The sequence below is a fragment of the Argiope bruennichi genome, chromosome 2, assembly GCF_947563725.1.
Source record: "Argiope bruennichi chromosome 2, qqArgBrue1.1, whole genome shotgun sequence".
In the NCBI taxonomy this organism is placed as follows: domain Eukaryota; kingdom Metazoa; phylum Arthropoda; class Arachnida; order Araneae; family Araneidae; genus Argiope; species Argiope bruennichi.
In genome coordinates this window covers 100,556,257-100,575,719 of record NC_079152.1, presented here as the reverse complement: position 1 = coordinate 100,575,719, position 19,463 = coordinate 100,556,257, and the positions used below count along the sequence as shown (strand labels likewise).

The 19,463-nt window shown below is 26.1% G+C and overlaps 1 protein-coding gene across 2 annotated transcripts; it reads left to right on the top strand.

Moving 5' to 3' along the window:
* The first annotated feature begins 181 nt into the window (after positions 1–181).
* LOC129960321 (F-box/WD repeat-containing protein 2-like) lies at positions 182–16,579 on the top strand. Of its 2 annotated transcripts, none has more exons than XM_056073698.1 (4): positions 182–271; positions 4,964–5,446; positions 9,910–10,705; positions 12,966–16,579. In XM_056073698.1, the coding sequence occupies exons 1-4, from the start codon at positions 244–246 to the stop codon at positions 13,126–13,128; spliced, it is 1,470 nt and encodes a 489-aa protein (XP_055929673.1). In that variant the 5' UTR covers positions 182–243; the 3' UTR covers positions 13,129–16,579. The 2 variants fall into 2 exon arrangements, with proteins under 2 accessions (XP_055929673.1, XP_055929665.1); XM_056073690.1 differs by having other exon boundaries at positions 12,963–16,579.
* Positions 16,580–19,463: the final 2,884 nt, after the last annotated feature.

Genomic DNA, 19,463 nt, shown 5'->3' with positions numbered 1-19,463 from the left:
TTTCTCTGCAAGATAGATAATATTCAAAATTTCAACATCAATTTTTAAATAAAAATTATTTAATTTCATAAAGTTGCAAACTCGCTCGATTCATAAAAATTCAATAAATTTTGAGAATTTTTCAACCATATTTATTCCTCTCAACTCGGATAAAATTGTTATTAAAAAAATGTTATTGTATCTCAAAAGAACGTTATTTACAAAACATAAGTTTGACAGTAGCCAGATAAATCGTAATTTTTCATGAGCATGGCTGCGAAAAGTGACGGGGGTGAATATAATTTTAATCTGAATTAGATTTTTTATGTTTGAATATGACTCATTATATAATATAAATACACAATTTTATATTTTTGTTTTAAGTTAATTGTAATACTTTAAATTAAAAGTAATATTAATTCACCTAACTGTTTTATCTTTTTGCATTTTGAAAAATAATCTTATAAAACCAAGCAACGAGAGCACTTATATTTTTAATTTCACTCGATTTTTATTGTTAGATTGTAAATGTATAATTCTTTGAAAGGTTCTTATAAACCAATATCAAAAAAAATTTTGTAGCATGGTTATTTTATGGTAACTTATAAGAACCCCAGAATAATTATTCCTAACTTGATGGTAAGTTTTGAAGGGTTTAAGCTGTAAAGAAAGTTTACTGATTGTTAAAGTAATGATTGTGGTATGAATATGTTTTCAGTATAATATGAAATATTTCTTATTTCAAAGATGTAGCTCATTAGTTAGAGGTACAATAGTTGCAGTAATTTCAGTTTTAAAGTAATCACTTATTTAAAATTTAGGGTAAGTTTTAAATTGTCAGAGTTCTTTCTAATGATTAATAAAAAGTTTTTGTTCCATTGACACTTCTTAAATGGTAAAATAAAATTCGAAATTATCTTAAATAAAAAAGAGAGAAAGAAAACAAATATGCAATTTGGTCATTTTTCAAATAACTTTCTTTTGCATCTTTTAAAACTATTGTTGCATTTTTATATTTTGAGTTAAAATGCTTTTCAATCATGTAATGCCGTTGCTATTTTAAACTGTTATTTCTTCATATCATTAGCTGAAGTAAAAAATTATTTCAAATAAGAGCATTTGTTTTTATTTTTAAAATGTATTGAAGATTTTTTTAAATTTAGATTATGTAAAGATCATTATTTACATGAGTTTTTTATGTTTAACTATGTGCCTTAGATGCCCAATTGCTCAATAATTTAATTATTCCAGAAATTTCAATTAAATACTTCATGTTATCTCTTAATTGCATTCTCAGCAAAGTACTTAATTCCATTCATATACATTTAACTCATAGTTTAGAAGTTTTAAACCATACTGTTTATTGAGCATCTTCCTAATTTTCTGTTGTCTCATCCAAAATTTTAATTTGAAATTGAAAAGATTAATTTTCAACTAATCCAATAATTTTTTGGGGGTTAAACTATGCATGATTCTTTAAAAGGCAAGGATAAAAATTAAAATTCTTCAATATTTAAGTTTTCTGTATGCTATGGGATATGTTTTATAATTTATGTAAAATTTTGAGGATTTATCCTATTGATTCAACTACTTGTTTCAATTAAAAATCAATATCCAAGCTATAAGAATGATAATATATTTTTTTACATCCAACTGTATTTCAGGAAAGATTGGTGGAGCTTTAAAAAAATGGATTTATCTTAAAAAAATTTTTAAACAATACTTGTTTGTGAAATTGAATTTTAATTGGGAGCATTGATAAATTTCCAAAATTTTAGTAAAATATTATTTTGAACAAATCTGCTCAACATGGAAAAATAAACCATGTTTTCATACCTTCATCATCTCCAATGAAAGAAACATCCAGGGGGAAATATTTTTAGCAACACTGAGCACAATTTGAGTTTTGTCACAGCATTTAATACATTATTGTAAAATAAAATATTTTAAAAATTCATTAAAAATTAGTTTAAAGATTGGAAGAAAGGAATTAAGATTGATGTTGTTATGTATATTTGGCTTATAAAAAGTTCAGTTCCATCAGTGTTCTTGTTTATTGTGTCAGTAAACTTTTTATAATGTTCATTAAAAAAAAGATTTACAAGAATTTCCAGAAATATCTGAATTTGTAAGACATTCTGAAGTATTCTTGCCTTCAAGAAGATTTAAAAAATGTCTTAATGTGTAAAAGAAAGCTTGTGATATTAATTGTTTCAATTTAAACTTGAAAGTGCAAAGTTTGACAAATATTATCAGTTCCTTTTTAAAAATTTAAATAAAAATTGAGTATGGTTGAACAAATTATAATGTTCAGCAATATTTTGGAAATATTATTATTAAAAAGTGTTATACACTAGAACATAATGATTTATGAAAAGGAAACATGTCTACCAAATCATTAAACTGAAAGTAAAAATTTTACAAGCAGACGAAATATATACTCAATGATTTCAAACTATTTAACAATATCCAGAGCATTAAAGTAGCTAGATCTAAGAATTGAAAGGAACGTTATCTTTAAGAAATGAGGCTATCACATTGCAATCCATTTTCATATAAGACTTTTGGCTTTCTGCAATATCTTCCATGGTTCATGGAAGTTAATTTAATTTTAGAAATTAATACAGATAAAAAATATATTCGTTTATGTAGATACTTAAGTTATTTGAGGTTTATATATATATATATATGCTACATATATAGGTGAAAGTTTAAAATACTTCAAGTTGCAACGTTAGAAGATTTATATTTGTTGAAAAAATTGAGTGAACTTCTGAATTAATAATGAAAGAGCCAAAACTTGCCAAAGGTAGCACCAAAACCCGCCAATCTATGAGCACGCTTCTTACTTATAAAAAGAAAATAAGCATCTGTTTACACTTTTTGTACAAAGTTTACAGGAAGAAAATAAAATTTTTTCCAATGAAATTATTGTTAAGGAATTGTCAATTCTTCGCCATTAATTAATAAGTACTAAATTGAGTGGCAAAAAAGAAAATTATAAAAATATTATAAAGAATGGTACTTGTGTATTAATGGCTTGATATTGGCAATTTTTTGGCTAATTTTATACAGTTGGTTAAAATTTTGGCTTAACTGCATGCCAGAATTAAAATCTTTAAACTTAGCCATCTATCATTAGCAAATGTAATCAATAGATTAATACGACATCTTTGGTGATTAATTGCTGGTTGCAATATGCTTGATGGCTTTGGTGTTCAGTCATTGGCATGTGTTAATACACAAGTAGTCAAAGAAATTCTGACTTTGTGTAACGCTGAGTATATAAGCTAATCTTTTATACAGACACATTCAATTTATTTCCCCCTGATGCTGAATAAGTTGTGTTTTTAATAAAAACATAAAAGATTACAAAACATTTGCCCTGTTTGTAGTTATAAAATAAAGTAATAATTTTATTTATTATAAGAAAATATATATGCATTTGGACCTTTATAAATCAAACTTCAAGTTTCTTGAAAAAATTTCAGCATTCAAATATCTTCATTCTTAGAATATCAAAGCATTCAGAAATGGTTCTAAAGTTGAAAATTCCAAAACTTGCTACATATTCCTGCTTTATTCTTAATGAGCAGACCCAATAATAAGTATTTACTTATTTCATGTAAATTTTACTTATTGCAATATGTCTCCATGAATTTTGTCAAATTTTACACATGTAACTCTTTTCTAATCTTCTACAAATTGTTTGAAGTTTTTAATAACCAAATCTGGTTTTTTTTAAAAATTATATATTATTTGGTGATTTTTTTTTATGACATCCATATTTCTATCCTGCTTTTTACATCTTTTATTAAATTAAACTTCTCTTTCATACTTGAAGATTTTCCTTTTGGAGTTTTACTCAGTATAAAAAATCTCAAAGTTTGAAGGAATTTTAAATAAAAAATCTTTCTACAAGTTAAAAAGAGATACAAGACTAATTTCCCCCCTTTCTTCTTCTTTATTTGTATGACTTTTAATCCCTTTTAGATCTTATATTACAATAAGAATTTTTGAAACTTTTTTTTCACCTCTTATTTAATTTATGTTCTTTATTTTGAATAAATTTTATGGGTATTTTTTTGCTGCAATTTGTATATATAATTAGATTCTGTGTAAAATGGTTTTTTGATATACAGCAATTTTTCTCTGATGTATAGAAATTGTTTTTCTGGATCCAGGAATCCTTAAAAAAAAAAGTTTGATTGATAAACAACAGTTTTTGAAATAGATACAAATAGCAAATAGCCAGTGTGAACTCTTTTGGATTTGAAGACATCTGTTGGTTTGTTTCCACTGTGTTTATAAGTTAATGCAAAACAATAGGCTTAAAATCGATGGACATGGCCTCTCACAAATCCTCCCCCCCCCCACCTTTCCATCAAATATTAATTTGATGGAAAGGTGGGGGGGGAGATTACAAACAAATGACTAAATTTCTCCCAAACTAGGAATACTGATATGGTTAATTGTAGGTTCATTTGAAAGGTGATGAAATAGATAAAATTTTGTTAAAACAACATTTGTTCTATTCAGCATTCCATTCAAACTTAGCAGAATTCAATTTTGCATCCCACAAGAAATCAGAGCTTTAGTTCAGTTTAAAATTCACATATCCTGAGGAAAATGATATCATGTTATGAGAATTTTCTTACTGTTTCAAAATATGTGTTTTTTACATATAGAGCTCTCTGAAACTTTTTAAGTTTAGAATTTTTCCCATATGGAAGCATAATCACTTTATCCACTATAACATGCAAATGTTGAGATGGAATGCAGGGTTGGCATAGTGTCTTATAATTCATATAAGATTTTTTTATCATTCTCTTTTGCCTGGCAGATGGGTTAAATTTACTCTATATAATGCATTAATTATTAAAATGCTTAAACTTGTAAAAAAATGTTCAATTCCTAATTGTAATTTAAACTTCCCATTTAAATTTGTCTTGCTATTTATATATATAAATTCTTTCATTTTCAGATTTCCAAGAATGGCTTGAAAGTGTTATGGAATATTATAGTAATCTCAGTGATGTAAAACGAAACTTTACCATTGATTGCATGATAGCTTGTAGTGGTTCTGCTCAACTTTCACATTTATTTGCACAAACATCTCTTCTTTTATATAGAGATTTCATTAAACTTTTGCCCGTAGAATTAAAAGAACATCTGCTTTCTTTTCTGGATGGGAAATCTTTATTAATTTGTTGCTGTGTCTGTAAATCATGGAATGATATAATATCTTCTTCTCCAAGAATATGGCAGCAAGCATGTCGTCGTTCTGGTCTTCTGGTTGACAAAGATCTGGATAATGGCGATGCTAAATACTGGAAATCTTATTTTATTGAAATGACTAAAAGATTGAATGATATGAAATCTTATAAATGTTTTTCTACGAAGACCTATGATAGGAATTTACGCAGAGTTACTGCTGTTTATTATCATAAAGGGAAAGTTGCAACAGGTAATTGTGTACTTTATTTTATAAAAGTAAATTTAACCATAATTTTTTATTTTTTTAACTTTTTATTAATTAATTTTTTCTAAAATATTAAAAATAATTTCAAAATTGATTTTTAATTTATAACTGATTGTGTTTAACAGTTATTAAATGTGTATAAGAAATTCATCAGTCATTTTTTTTGTAGAACAAAAATTATTAAAATACTTTTAATCCTGCTTAAAAAAAAAAAAAAACTCTAAAGAAGAATTTACTTTTGCTTCTCAAAAACAAAGGAAGGGACAAAATAAACAGATGTAGGATTACTTTTATTTTCAACGGAAAAATATTAAAAGAATGTTTCCATTTTAGATTAAAAATGTTATTATTAACAAGAGCAGAAAATCCCTATTCTTTCCTTCTTTTTTGAAAAAAAATTTTTGAAGGAGGTGAGGATTTAATAATTGGATTATATTTCTATTTAATATGGGGAGAATCCTTAAAATATTCATTATTCTAGTTTAAGGTGACCATTCGTACTGATTACCAGTACAGTACTGGTTTTCAGGGCATAAGTCCTGGTTAGTCGTTAAACAAAACCAGTACACGAAAAGTACTGGTTTTAGATTAGAAAACATAAAAACAAAAAAAAAGTAATAAAAATAATAAAATTAGAACTTGCAGCCCTGATAATTCCATGTGATATCGTAAGGTGTCGTATGAGCAGGACCGCCACGACGTCATACAAGCCAGTGGTGTCTGATGTACTAACTACTGTGATGTGCCTACCTTATTATTATCATGGCGGCAAAACGACGAAAGTGCGTATTTAATGATGATTGAAAATTAAAATATACATTTATTAAAGAAAGTAATAATATTGATCCTAGTGAAGTATATTGTGAAAAATGTAGAAGTACGTTTTCTATTGCAAATAGTGGAAAAAGCGACATTGAAAACCACATAAAAACAGTTAAACACAGACGAGTAGTGTCAGCAGCAATTGCAAGTTCGAGTATGACATCATATTTTAAGAAAAAAGAATTTGAAACTGCCGAGAAGAAAATAGCTGCAGCTGAAGGTTTGTGGGCATATCATACAGTTATGCATAATCAATCTTTTCGATCAATGGACTGTACCTGTAAATTTATTAAGGCATATTTCGATGCTAAATTCACATGCTCTAGGACCAAATGCGAAGCTATAATCACCGATGTACTTGTCCCTTATGCAAATCAAATTTGGATGAAGATTTGAGAAACCTAAGTTTTATATCAGGGTATTCAGATGCCTCAAATCACAAAGAAATTAAACTTATTCCTTTACTTGTCAGATATTTTTCATACAAGAATGGAATACAGGTAAAAATTATTGAAGTAAAGGATTTGCCAGGAGAAACGTCTGACATAGTTACCGAATATATTGTAGAGGTCTTAAAAAAACATAATTTAGAAAGCAAGATATTAGGGTTTTGTGCCGACAACACCAACACTAACTTTGGAGGCATGCGAAGAGCCGGGAAAAATAATATTTTTACCAAGCTAAAAGCTACTTTGGACGGACGGGAGCTTGTGGGAATTGGTTGCTCACGCATATTTTAAACAATTCTATACAAACCACGGCGGACTGCCATCCAATTGATATACAAACTTTAATTACCAAGATTTACTCATACTTTTACATTTATACTGTGCGCGTCAGGGAATTAAAAGAATTTTGTAGACATAGAATATTAAAAACTTTTGGGTTGCAGTGTTACGCGGTGGTTAGCGTTGCGACCAGCTATTGAGCGCGTGTTGGAAATATTTCCTGCATTAAAATCGTATTTTGCGTCTAATGAAAAAACTCCGACAATTATTGAAAATTATTTTGAGAATCCTGACACCGAATCTTGGCTTTTCTTTCTCCATAATGTGTCGCCAATGTTTCATAACACGGTTTTAAAGAAAGAAGGACAGGATATTTCTATGATGGAAACAAATATCATTTATAAGGACCTTAAAACCAAAATTGCTGACAGGATAGCAAGTGTGTTTCTACCCCTGCAAGTTCGACAAAATTTAAAAAGGTTAGAAGAAAACGACTTAGTTAAATCAAATATTTTCAAAAAAAAAAAAGTGGTGGAATTTTACAACACATGTTTTCATTATCTGGAAGAATGGGAAGGCCATTTTGAGGGAATCGAGAAGTTTAATTGGATTACATTAAGCATGAAATCTACGCATCAAATGGTTCAAGTATGCAGTGACTATTTAATTCAACATTATCCGGAAATAAATTTAATTGAAGATGAGCTCTGATGAAATCTGTTTCATTCAGCGCTACACCACAGATGAGAGACTTGGGCATTGGAAACAAAATTGTGCTTCGGTATCGGATAGGTGGATTGAAATTTTTAAAGCCTTTAAAGAAAATGACGTGTCCAATAATATTGGCAAATTGGTAGAGTATTGCCTCTGTATGCCAGGAACTAATGCACCGACCGAACGGGGTTTTTTCTTTATTAAACAACATCTGGACTAGCGAGAAAACCCAATTGAAAGTGGAAACTTTGAAATCCTTGTTGACTGTCAAAAATAATTTAAATGCAACTTGTATGGAATTCTATAAAAATATACAGGAAAACAAAAAATTTTTAAAAACAATTCACTCCTCAGAAAAATATTAAAAAAAAAAACTAAATTAAATAACTCCTTATGTTTTATTATGTTATTATATTAGGTATGGCTTATCATGTTATGTTATGTTTATTATGTTTTATTTTTATATTGTAAAATCATATTTTAGTTTTCACATTTCTTGTGTTTAAATAAACGCAACATTTTTTGATATCTAAAAGTTTTTTATTTACTTAGGTATACAGGTTGGCCGTTGGGTGAATTTTTGATAAAAATTTATAAAATTTGGGTGTGGATGGTTAAAATTCATGTTGTCCTGGTTTCAGGTTAAAAAAAAATGGTCACCTTATTCTAGTTACATTGTAATAAATGTAATATTCTACATTTTTTTAATTTAATTTTAATTTTCTTCTATTTAACCAGTTTTAATTCTTTTTAACTCTTTCCAAATGTAAGATAAATTGTATTATTTAAAGATTTGATTTCTTTCATCTATCATTTTTAAATTAATTTAAATCCATCCCGGGAAGGCAATTTATTTACAAGCAGGCGCAGATAGAATATGTCCTCAACAGCAGGAAACAAAAGCAGAAGTAAGGAAGGAATATAATCCTTATATAACATGGGATTTCTGGCCATGTGTCAATTCAATACTTGTGCTGACTTGCTTAAGGGTACTGAAGGGATCATTTTCACTTGACATGTGGAACTGATGACGAATCATTTTTACAAAGCTTCAACAGTGGAATGGGGTCAGGAAACAAGAGAACACTTTAGAATGAGCCAAATTGGGCAAAAATTTAAGAAATTAATTTGGATAAAATTAGATATTAAAATACCATTATATATAGAGAGAGAGAGAAAGAGATATAAATTAATTTGTATATAATATGAAAATAATATGTATAAAATATGAAATTTTTTAGCTAAAATTTTTCCCCATAGTTGTAATGCACTTGTATAATTTTTTAAATACTGTTGAGCATTACTTGTTTATTTAGTAAATCCATTAGATTTTAGAACAGCATCTGATACAATGAAGGGCAAAATATTAATATTCAAAATAAAAGCCTAATAATGATAAAATAAAAAAAATCATATAAACTTTGTTGAACTTATTAATTGTGTCAAAATAATTCTGTCAGTAGTTTTAAAAGCTTTTTATTTCATTAGAAATTATTTCTAAGAAGAATTATTTATACATTTGATATATTGATTGTTGTATGCATAGAATTTAATGTTATCTTTAGAAAAAAAGTCTTTAATTTTCATATATTTCATCAGTCATAATTTCATTTAATTTTCATGCCCTTATGCTTGTAACTTTTAATCATATAACAATGAGCATAAGACTTTTATTTTGAAAAATGCAAAAATCTTGTATTAATTATTCATCATAATTACCAAAAATTTATAATAATATAACATTGCATATGAATAGAATTTGAAAATATGCCATGATTTTATACAGAAATGATTTTAAAAAAATATTACACTAATATTGAAAAACTAATTTGCATGAAAATCTGAAATTCTCAACATTTTACATGAAATCCTTTACTTTTTTCTTTATGTTTGTCTTCAACTTCATAATCTATTTTAAAGTTTTAAAGAGCTTGAGTATATCAGTATTTACAAACATATATGCTATATACTACAGATGATATAAATTCTAGTTCTTCTAGTCTATTTTAAATTCTAGTTGTTTTTGATAAAATAAGCAACTATATAAAACTTAGATTTTGTGCAATATTTTACTTTTTAAAAGTTTGTATTAATCAATTGCTTTGTGCAAAGTTTACAGAAAGCTATTTTAATTGTGAAGAAATATAAAGATTATTTATATCTTTATTTATTTCCCAATTCCAGCTTCTGATAGCAAGACTATACAAATTTGGGATTGTGGGAGAGATGTATGCCTGTTAACAATTAGGACTGATTCCAGTGTTGCATCAATCAAATTTGATGACAGTATTTTAATAGCATCTTCATATCTTGGTCATATGGTATCATGGGATGCCATATCAGGACAACGGTTAACTGAGTATATGCGTCATAGTGGAGCAATATTTACATTTGATTATTCCAAGGATTTGAATTTGCTTATTAGTGGCTCATCAGACAATAGAATCAAAATTTGGGCATTATCGAATGGTTATTTGTATAAAACTTTGTCAGATCATTCTTGTTGGGTATTAAAAGTTATGCTGTGTCCCTATCCTGCAGAAAAAGGAAGTAAACATATGGATCGGCAGTTATTGTTCAGTCTTGATAAAACTGTTATTGTTGTGAGATTAATGACTTTTATCTCATCAGACATGTCACCCGATGGCCTTTATATTACCACACTGTATTCAATAAAGCATGGTCGGTCAGATGACTCGGCTTTATTCACACCTGGTCTTCACTTTGATGGTGAATTTTTGTATTATCCTAAAGAATCTTTTGATAATCAAAAGTCTTCAATTTTATGCAAGTGGGATGTTAAGCAGAAATGTATGGCATCAGAAATGGAGCTTAATTTAAAAGTGAGAGCTTTGCTTGGTGTTGGTAAAAAATATGTTGTGATTCTTACACCATGGCAGCACAAGACATTACCTAATTTTATAGTCCTGGACAAAGATAGTTTTGAAAAAGTTGCCTTATGGAACATACCTCCTTCTAGGTAAGTTAATCAGTTTTTTTTCCCCCTCCTATGTTTGTATGTCTTACTTTCTTATGATGCATATTTTTTTAATAATTTTCCTAAATATATTTATGCACTATTTTATTATATTCATGAATTTACTAATGTTTTAAATTATATTTTAAAATTAGTTTAGAGTATAACTGATACCTTAAAAAATTGCTTCTCATTGCAAAAAAATAAAATAGTTTAAAATCATTTTATCAATAATTGCCCTGATGGACGTTTTTATTTTGTGGACTTTTGTAATTCTTAAACTTAGCATTTAGTATTTCCAATATTTCTTAAAACCATTGAAAATAACTGTACTTTTTAAATTTTTAATGTTTATTTGTGGAATATCCATTAATGTAAATAGCCAGACATCTATTAATAATTTTAAAGATATAAACCCTGAAAATGGTATTTTTAAAAAAACACCAGGAAAACTAACATATTTTTATTTTGCAAAGAATTTTTTTTTTTCTTCCACTTGCTAAAAGTTTATGAACTCTGAAATATTAGTTGATGTTTCAAATAAGAATATAGTCACAGAAAATTGACAAAATGATTTTTTCATTTAAATGTAGATATTCTAATAATCTTATTTTTTAGCAGAATATGGCTGTTTAAAATTTTTTTTAAGAATTGTAATTTTTTTATAAGATAAAGGGTTTAGAAATATAGGATTCATTAACTGTAATTATCATTAAAATAATTTATCACATGAGTATAAAAATAAAATAGTATATAAATGTACACACTTATATTTGCATGAATAGTAATCTCATTTTCGCAGAACATTTCCCAGAACTCGATAAACTTTTTCTGGAAAAAAATTCTTATTTAGGCTATAATTGGAAACATATATTAAATGAAACTAATTCTTTATAGTTACAGAACTAGTTATCTATGCTCTATAATCACATCAAAATGTCTCTTTCAATTTAAATATCTTCTTCATTCAAGTATTAATAGCATGTTTAATGAAATATTGTATAGTGATTTCTAGCAATACTCTGTTTTTGCAATTGATGCATCAAAAACCCAAAGTGCATCTTCAGTCACTGGTATCTTGGGACACTCTTAATTTATTTTTAAATCCATCACATCAGTTTAATTTTCAATGCAGGAGCTTTGGCAAATTCTAAAATTTTTTATAACTTTGCTATATTAGAAAGTCTATTATTTGGTCTCACTGTTAGCTTTTCAACTCTGATAGCATTATAAACTTTTTCCTCTGAATCTCCTTCTGTTATACACTCGCATGTTCATAAAATTGTAGAATAATCTCAAATAAACATTGTTTTGTATTGGATCCTGAGACATTCTACAATCTCACAGAATAGAAAGTTGAGTCATATTGCAAAAATCATTTGTGTAATATAGCCCATAATTTCACTTGATCACATTGGACAGTATTATTTCCACATCAAACGAAATTTAAAATAAAGAAACATCAGCAAATTTTAGGCATAGTAAGTATCCTGAAGGACTTGAAGCATATCAGAGCCATCACCAAATGGATAAAGAAATTATATTATTTGTACTAGAATCTTCAGTAAAATTTTAATAATACTAGACCTTTTAAATAAAACTTTCAAATAACTCAATATGTAACACATGTAAAGAAATTGATTTAAACTATATACTCAATATACTTTCTACTCGTGTTCATAATGAGTATAGTATTTTGTACTCATTGCTCAATATATTTAATTATTCGACACTTTCTCTGAAATAATCTGAGTTTAAACCCTTCTGCAACTTTCTGATTCAAGGAACATTAGCAAAATATGGGGGGAGGGGGTATTTTCAGATGTTTTCCTTCAAAATCCAAAAGTTTTTTATATTTATTAGCTTGCATTTTTGTGAATGCATGATTATTAGCTTCATAATCTACATTAATCATATTGAAATGACTGGAAAAATAATAAGTTTTCTATCCAGTAGTTGTATTGCCAATATATATTTTCTGAAATTTAATGTCTAAAAATTTTCTGTAATCTAATGTTAAATGTTACTGCATACCTTGTTCTATTGAAGTTAATTATCCTATTAATCTTAAATTGTTAGTGGATTTTCGAGTTTAATTTGCTGTTGCTTTTATGATCTTAACTGTTTTATGTATAGTTCCTCTTTTGCTATTTTCTCTTTCTGTCTTTTGAACAACAATTTGTCTGACATTCAGTGTGTGCTTTTCTTTGTTATGAATATAAGGCTTTGATAAATATTTAGTTTACTTTATTTATTTGAGAAGGCCAATTGGACCTGATTGCAGTCAGCTCTGCCTTGGTGAAAAGGATTGGCTGGATGGTTTAGATGGAAAAAATGATCAAGGAGTACTACTTACTGCTGCAATTGATGAAAATTGTGTTTATGTTTTGAAATGGTTGCCACGATCTAGCCAGGAGGCTACATAGTTGTCAAAACTATACTTGAATATATTGTTATTTTTATGCTGTGTTAGAAATTTGACTTGTTTGTTAATGTGTTACTATTAAATAGTTTAACAAAAAAAAGGGCATTTTACATTAATGAAATATTTAAACAAATGAATGTTTTTTATTATTATTATTCTTTTTTATATATTGTTCAATGAGAATTTTTTGGAAAATAATTCTAAAGTGAAAAATTGTAATTGATATATTTTAAAATCGATTATATAAATAATAGATTAATAAAATAGCATTTTATTTGTAAACAAATTGCACTTTCAATGAAACATAGCGAGTAATTATTATGAATAATTTGCAACATTATTAATATTCTTCCAATTGAAATTTCAATTTTATATTTTATATATCTTTTTTACATGATAAAAACAAACAAAAAAAATACTTAAATTTCCAAAACAAGATGGTAAAGGCAAAGCACGCAAAGAACAAGATAATTTCTTTTCTGCTTATTTACCTGTTGCACTTTCTCAAGACTGTTATTGGTTAATTTTTTGTCGGTCAGTTAAAGCATACCATAGTCATAATTACCATAATTTATCATGTACTTCTCTTATTGTAATTTTGCCTTCAAATATGTTTTGTTAAGTTCAAACTGTTGATTGGTCCCACTGCTTTTCAGAATCTTTTAGTTTATTACATATCCTAAATTATATTTTTTAAATATCATAAATCATTGTTTCTGTTGGTGGTAATGTATCATAGATATTCCATAATTCATAAAAAAGTATTATTTTGCTATTTTTGTGGTGATATTTTTTAATCTTTATACTAAATTCAAATGCATTTTTCAAGTTCCATTTCTTATAGAATTTTTTTTATTACTTTTCTGCAATATTGTATCAGAAAATTTTATTATTTTTCTTTGTCATAGGGGGGAAAAAGAAATTCTACTTCTTTGAAATCATCATCTCTATCTCTACTAATAGTAAAGTTGAAAGCATGTATGTATTAGAGCTCTACATGACTCGCAATTAGACGTAGAATTATGAAATTTCACATTGTAGTACTTTAGAGAGTGGGCATGTACGTTTCAGAGTGATTTGTGAAAATTTTACATCAAAATGCATTTATTTTTTAATTAATTGCAGAAAAAATTATTGCACAAAATAATTGTAGAAAATTATGTTGCAACATGCTGCCGTAACATTAAAAAAAATTATCTTTTTAATGATATCAGTTTTTTAAAAATAAATAAAAAAAACATTTGTTTTTAATTAATTTTTAAGAATATTTTAAGCTTATTTTACAATAATATATTTTACTATTGTAAAAAGTAAAAAAAACCTCAAATTGTTTTTATTGTTGCTACAAATATTTCAACCTGGATTTTCCTTCTGTTGTTGATGATGAAGCTATCCAAGAGAAAAAAAAATAATCTTATCAATCCAAAGCAAATATATGGATGGTAAAATCTTGAAGAAATCAGCTAATTTTTCCATGATGAATAGATTTCTGCTTAAAGTGCTCTTTTAATAGATTTCTTGAAATTTTGTTATATATAAAATTATTATATATATATATAATATTATACTAATTAAGGCTTAACTTCATATGTAAGCAAAAGAAAAAAAAATGAAAAAAATTTTAAGTGTAATCCATTTTTGAATAATTACGGCAAGAAAATTTTTGTATTTGTAGAAGTTTAATGTCATCTGTTTTAAATTAAAGTTTGAGTTTTAGATGAAATTATGAAAAAAATTTGGAAATGCATAGTATATTGATGTAAGGCTTCTAAAATACATATCTATCAAAATTTGAAGGTAAAAAAATATTTTGTTGTGGAAGCTATTAAAAGCAAGCTAAATAAAATATATAATTGAAAATTGTAGCAACCATCAATCCTTATGAACCAGTTGGTCACCAAAGATGGTTAATATTAAAATAAACATTGCAAGAGGCCTTAAATATACTATATTAATATTGCATTAAATATTTATTGTTATATTAATGCATATAAAATAATGATGTGATAATATACAGATAATATTACATGAAACAATTTCATTTGTATTTGTCTCTTTCTGCTTCATCATTTTGTATGAATATTTCCCATTTTTAAGTTTAAAATATAATTGATAAAAATGTGTGGGAAATATATTTGTGGATAAAAAATTGTTGCATTTGTTTCTTGTCTCATAAAACTACATCTATTCTGTTTTTGAAAAAGATTTATCTTTCTTTAACTAGTCCATAAAATGCAATATAATTTTGCTATTTTCTCATTCCATATTTCCATTCCTTGTATTCATTTGCATTTTCTTGATCCATATTACTTCTGATCTGTTTTTGATTAATGTATGTCTGCAATTTTTGAAGTATCATAAAGAAATATATACAAAAGCTCCATGATTTTTTTTTAAAATTTCTATTCCTTTTCTACTAAATAAATTAATGACCAAACAGTATGTCTGCCATGAAAGTATTAATATAATGTGTAATTCCTCTATTGCTGACTTTAAAAAAATAGTAAAGCTTGCAATTGAGTTATAATCAAATTAATTATCTAAGACTGAAAATTAGTCAGTTTATTATATAAAACATCATCACATGCAAAATTATTAGCCGTTATTAATTGAAAAAATAATAATAAATTAACACTATGCCATGTTAAAAACTATAGTATAATTTTTAAATCAAAAGTTACTTGAGCTCTAAGGTATCTGCTTTCTTAAGGAATGTAGGCAATATTTCACTATTTATAAATGTTGAATAACATATTTCTAAAATTTAACTTTAAAGTTCTATATTTAGTTTAGAAAATGCATTGAAAAAAATATTTCCAAGTTTTTGAAATTTTAATTGGACATATGAGTTTTTCATAACTAAATATCTTTTGAATATTGCAACAAATTTTAATTTGATAATAAAGATTTATTAAAATAGAGGTGTTGCTGATTATGTTGTTTATTAGAAACACATTTTTTTTTAAAAGTTATTGAATGGAGTCCTAAGAATAGATCAATACCTTAAATTAAGATGAACATCATTATTGACTTTTATAATTCTGCACAAATCTGTGTAAAAATGACTGCTAGTATGGTATAAAACAGGTGATTGGAACCAAATAAAATTGTATGGACAATAAATAAATTGCAATAATTCATATAACTGTTTAATCATGACATACATTGCCAAATTAAATGATAAAATGTCAATATAATTATAGCTGATATATTTTAATGAGATTTCTCTATATTGAAAACAATATACTGTTTCTGCAAAATAATTACTTGAGAAATACTGAAATGTATCTTGCAACTTATTTGTTTGCTGTGTATAATGTAAGAATCATGCCATTGAATTTTGTTCAATTTTTTTCAAATACATAAAAAAATTTTTAACAGTTTTCCTTGTTTCATGTCAGCTATAACATAAATTTTAAAACTTCTTTTATAAAATTAATGCTCTTAAAGAAACTGTGCAATATATTTAAATAGTTTTGTATTGGTTTTTAATTAATTGATATAATCAATAATTCACTTTTTTAAAAATTGAATTATTGATTTACTGTATTTTTTTTCTTTCTTTTAAAAATATTTACTTTCTTAAAATTTTGTATGTTCAAGCTCTTTGATTTTTTTTTAAATATATTAGTTTTTGAATGGTTAATTTAAAATATATTAGTTTTTGAATAGATTTTATATGCTGTAAAATTTTTAAGAGTGGTCCAAAATTATATTTACTTTTTAATTTTCTTTGTGCTACATTTCCTTATTATTCAGTGCATTTTCATTAACTTTTACAAAGGCTATCCTTTTAATATATCTGTATGTGGTGTTGAATCTATCATAACTTTGCTGATATGTAATATGTTGTGCTTGCTTGGAAACATTTTTAATGATAAAAATTATGTTCTGAAATATTATAAGTATTTCATTTTTTAGAAAGATTGCTCAGTTGTTATAATCGCAACAGTGAATTTTAAACTTATTCTGTATGTAGATAGATAATTTTGTAGAATTTTCTTACTAAAATTTAATGAATGTTGGTATGAAAAAATTTTATGCTTTAAATCTTCAAATATTATATAATTTTTTCAAGCATATGCATAATAAAGCACAACAACTTTTTCTATTTGTTGTCATTTATATTTTGCATGCATTCACTTCATGCTCATCTTTGTCAATTGTAAATAATATTGTTATCTATGTAACTAAAACTACTGTCTTTCATAAAATACAGAATATATTTTCTGTACTTAATTCTTTGAATACATTTGCAATTAAAATTATATTGAAGCACGCACCTTTATAAGCATGCTTATTCATATATTTCAGTGTTAAATCATTTAACATGAAATATCATTGTTCAATTGTAAAAAGGGTTGAAAAGTTTTTTTTTTTTTTTTTTTTTTCCAAATTTTTCATAATTAGAGAAAGCATTGTTGTCTTATATAGCCATATTTGTGCAATATTTTACATTATTTTGCAAATTTGATGCATTAAAATAATGCTTGTTGTATTTTATCTAAAGTCTGTAATTAGTTTTTTTAAATATTGTGTAAAAAAAGGTATTATGCTTTAGAGCAGAGGTGCCTTCAAATATTATTAAATGTTTCTTAGTCATGTTATCTGCAGATTTTTATGTATCTGAAACTTTGGCACTTTATTAACTCCAGTAGTGATTGTTTATTGACTTGGAATGAAAGATATTTCTTATAAAAAGTCTCTGGATTTTTTATTTACATATATGTTTTTGTTATTTTCTTTTGTTTTGTTTTTCTTTTTGTATTATTATTTTCACCCATGTACAATTGTTTTTAAGAATGTTTTTGTTATTTTTCATTAGTTTTTGATTTTTCATCTTTTATAGTGTTTATTAAATAAATTTGTAACATTTTTGAAACCTTCTCATATATTTATTGCATGATAAATAAAGGGGAAAAAATAACTTTGCTCAGTTTTTTTATTTATTTATTCATCTGTTTAACTGACATCCATATATTGAAGCATGATATCAGTTTTTGTTAAGAGAAACAAGACCATGCGTACTCCAAATCCCATGAAAATTAGCAAAAATTGTTTTAAGATAATTGGTAAATTTTGTCATTCTGTGAATTCCTTTGATTAGTTTTTCTGGAATGTCTTTAAAACTCTTGAGTTTTCATATTACATGCTTTTATCAAATTAAAGAGTGTAAAATTTACATTTTAATGCATTTATTTTTCTTGAGACTTTAATATTTTTGCAGGTAATAGTTTCAAACTACTTTTCGTTTTCAGTAATTTACAACCTCTAGATCTTCAAATCGGCATGTTATCTACAAGGAAAAAAACTTTTAAGAATATGCTTTCACTTAAAAAAATTCGTAGTTGAAACATTTTTTATTTTATTTTATTATTTTTTTAATTAATTTTTTAAAGTTTCCAACAATTTTCGAACTCCCTATATTTTTGCGATTTTCACCTATTGAACGTAATTTGGGATCTTATGTTGCATGGTGATTTTTTTATCCTCTTGATGCCTACTATCACCTCTCTGAATTTGTCTATCCAATTCGGCAACACCCTGTATAATACAAACTAAAAATTTTATTGAAAACTTACTTTTCATGATTATATTGAAAAAATTAGAACTTTCATCTCTATAAATTTTTTAACTTCTGCTTTTTTTCTCTAATTCATCAAAATAATGGATGTGTTTTAAGTTCAGCTTTCTCAGTTGGCTTTAGTTACGGTTTTTCTCTGAAAATAGAAATCTCTTTGATTGATTTTAAGCTTAAAAATCGCTGTACTTATAAGATAATGATTTTAATGTAGCTTAGTTATATCCTATTTATTTAATTGGTATTCTAATGTAATCAGCTGAATATTTACTAAAAACATATAAACGGAACAAATAAGTTAAAGGAAATGAATGAAATCCTTTAGGATTTATTTTTATAATTTCCCTTTTAACGATTTAATTTCAGCCTTATGAGATTAGAGCATTAAAATAAGTTCGTTTCAGTAGGCTGAAATTTCATCTAAAACAAAGTGAATGAATAAATAAAAAAGTTTGTTTATAAGTACAATAAAAGACCTTCTTGCTTGTATTGTTTTCATTTTAATGCTATTTGACTCTAAATATTAGTAAGTAAAAATTCATTTCTCTTAATTGATAAAATTTTAGTTGATGTCATTTTACTTTGTTATTTCTTTCACTGATTCTGTTTTTGGCATGGTTAAATTTTACTTTTGAGATGATTATCTTACACATGCACTTAGTTTAGCATTGAAATTTAGAAACAGAGGATGTCGGCTCGCATTTAGTCTTTATCACCTGCTCTCACTTCAAAATTATGAAATCTGTTCTAAAATA

What these genes read in the sequence shown, in the direction of transcription:
- LOC129960321 (XM_056073690.1), top strand. Translation starts at nt 244, where the DNA reads ATGAGCATGGCTGCGAAAAGTGACGGGG. An exon ending in GGCTGCGAAAAGTGACGGGG is followed by an intron (nt 272 to 4,963) that starts GTGAATATAATT and finishes TTTCATTTTCAG; the next exon opens with ATTTCCAAGAATGGCTTGAA. An exon ending in TAAAGGGAAAGTTGCAACAG is followed by an intron (nt 5,447 to 9,909) that starts GTAATTGTGTAC and finishes TCCCAATTCCAG; the next exon opens with CTTCTGATAGCAAGACTATA.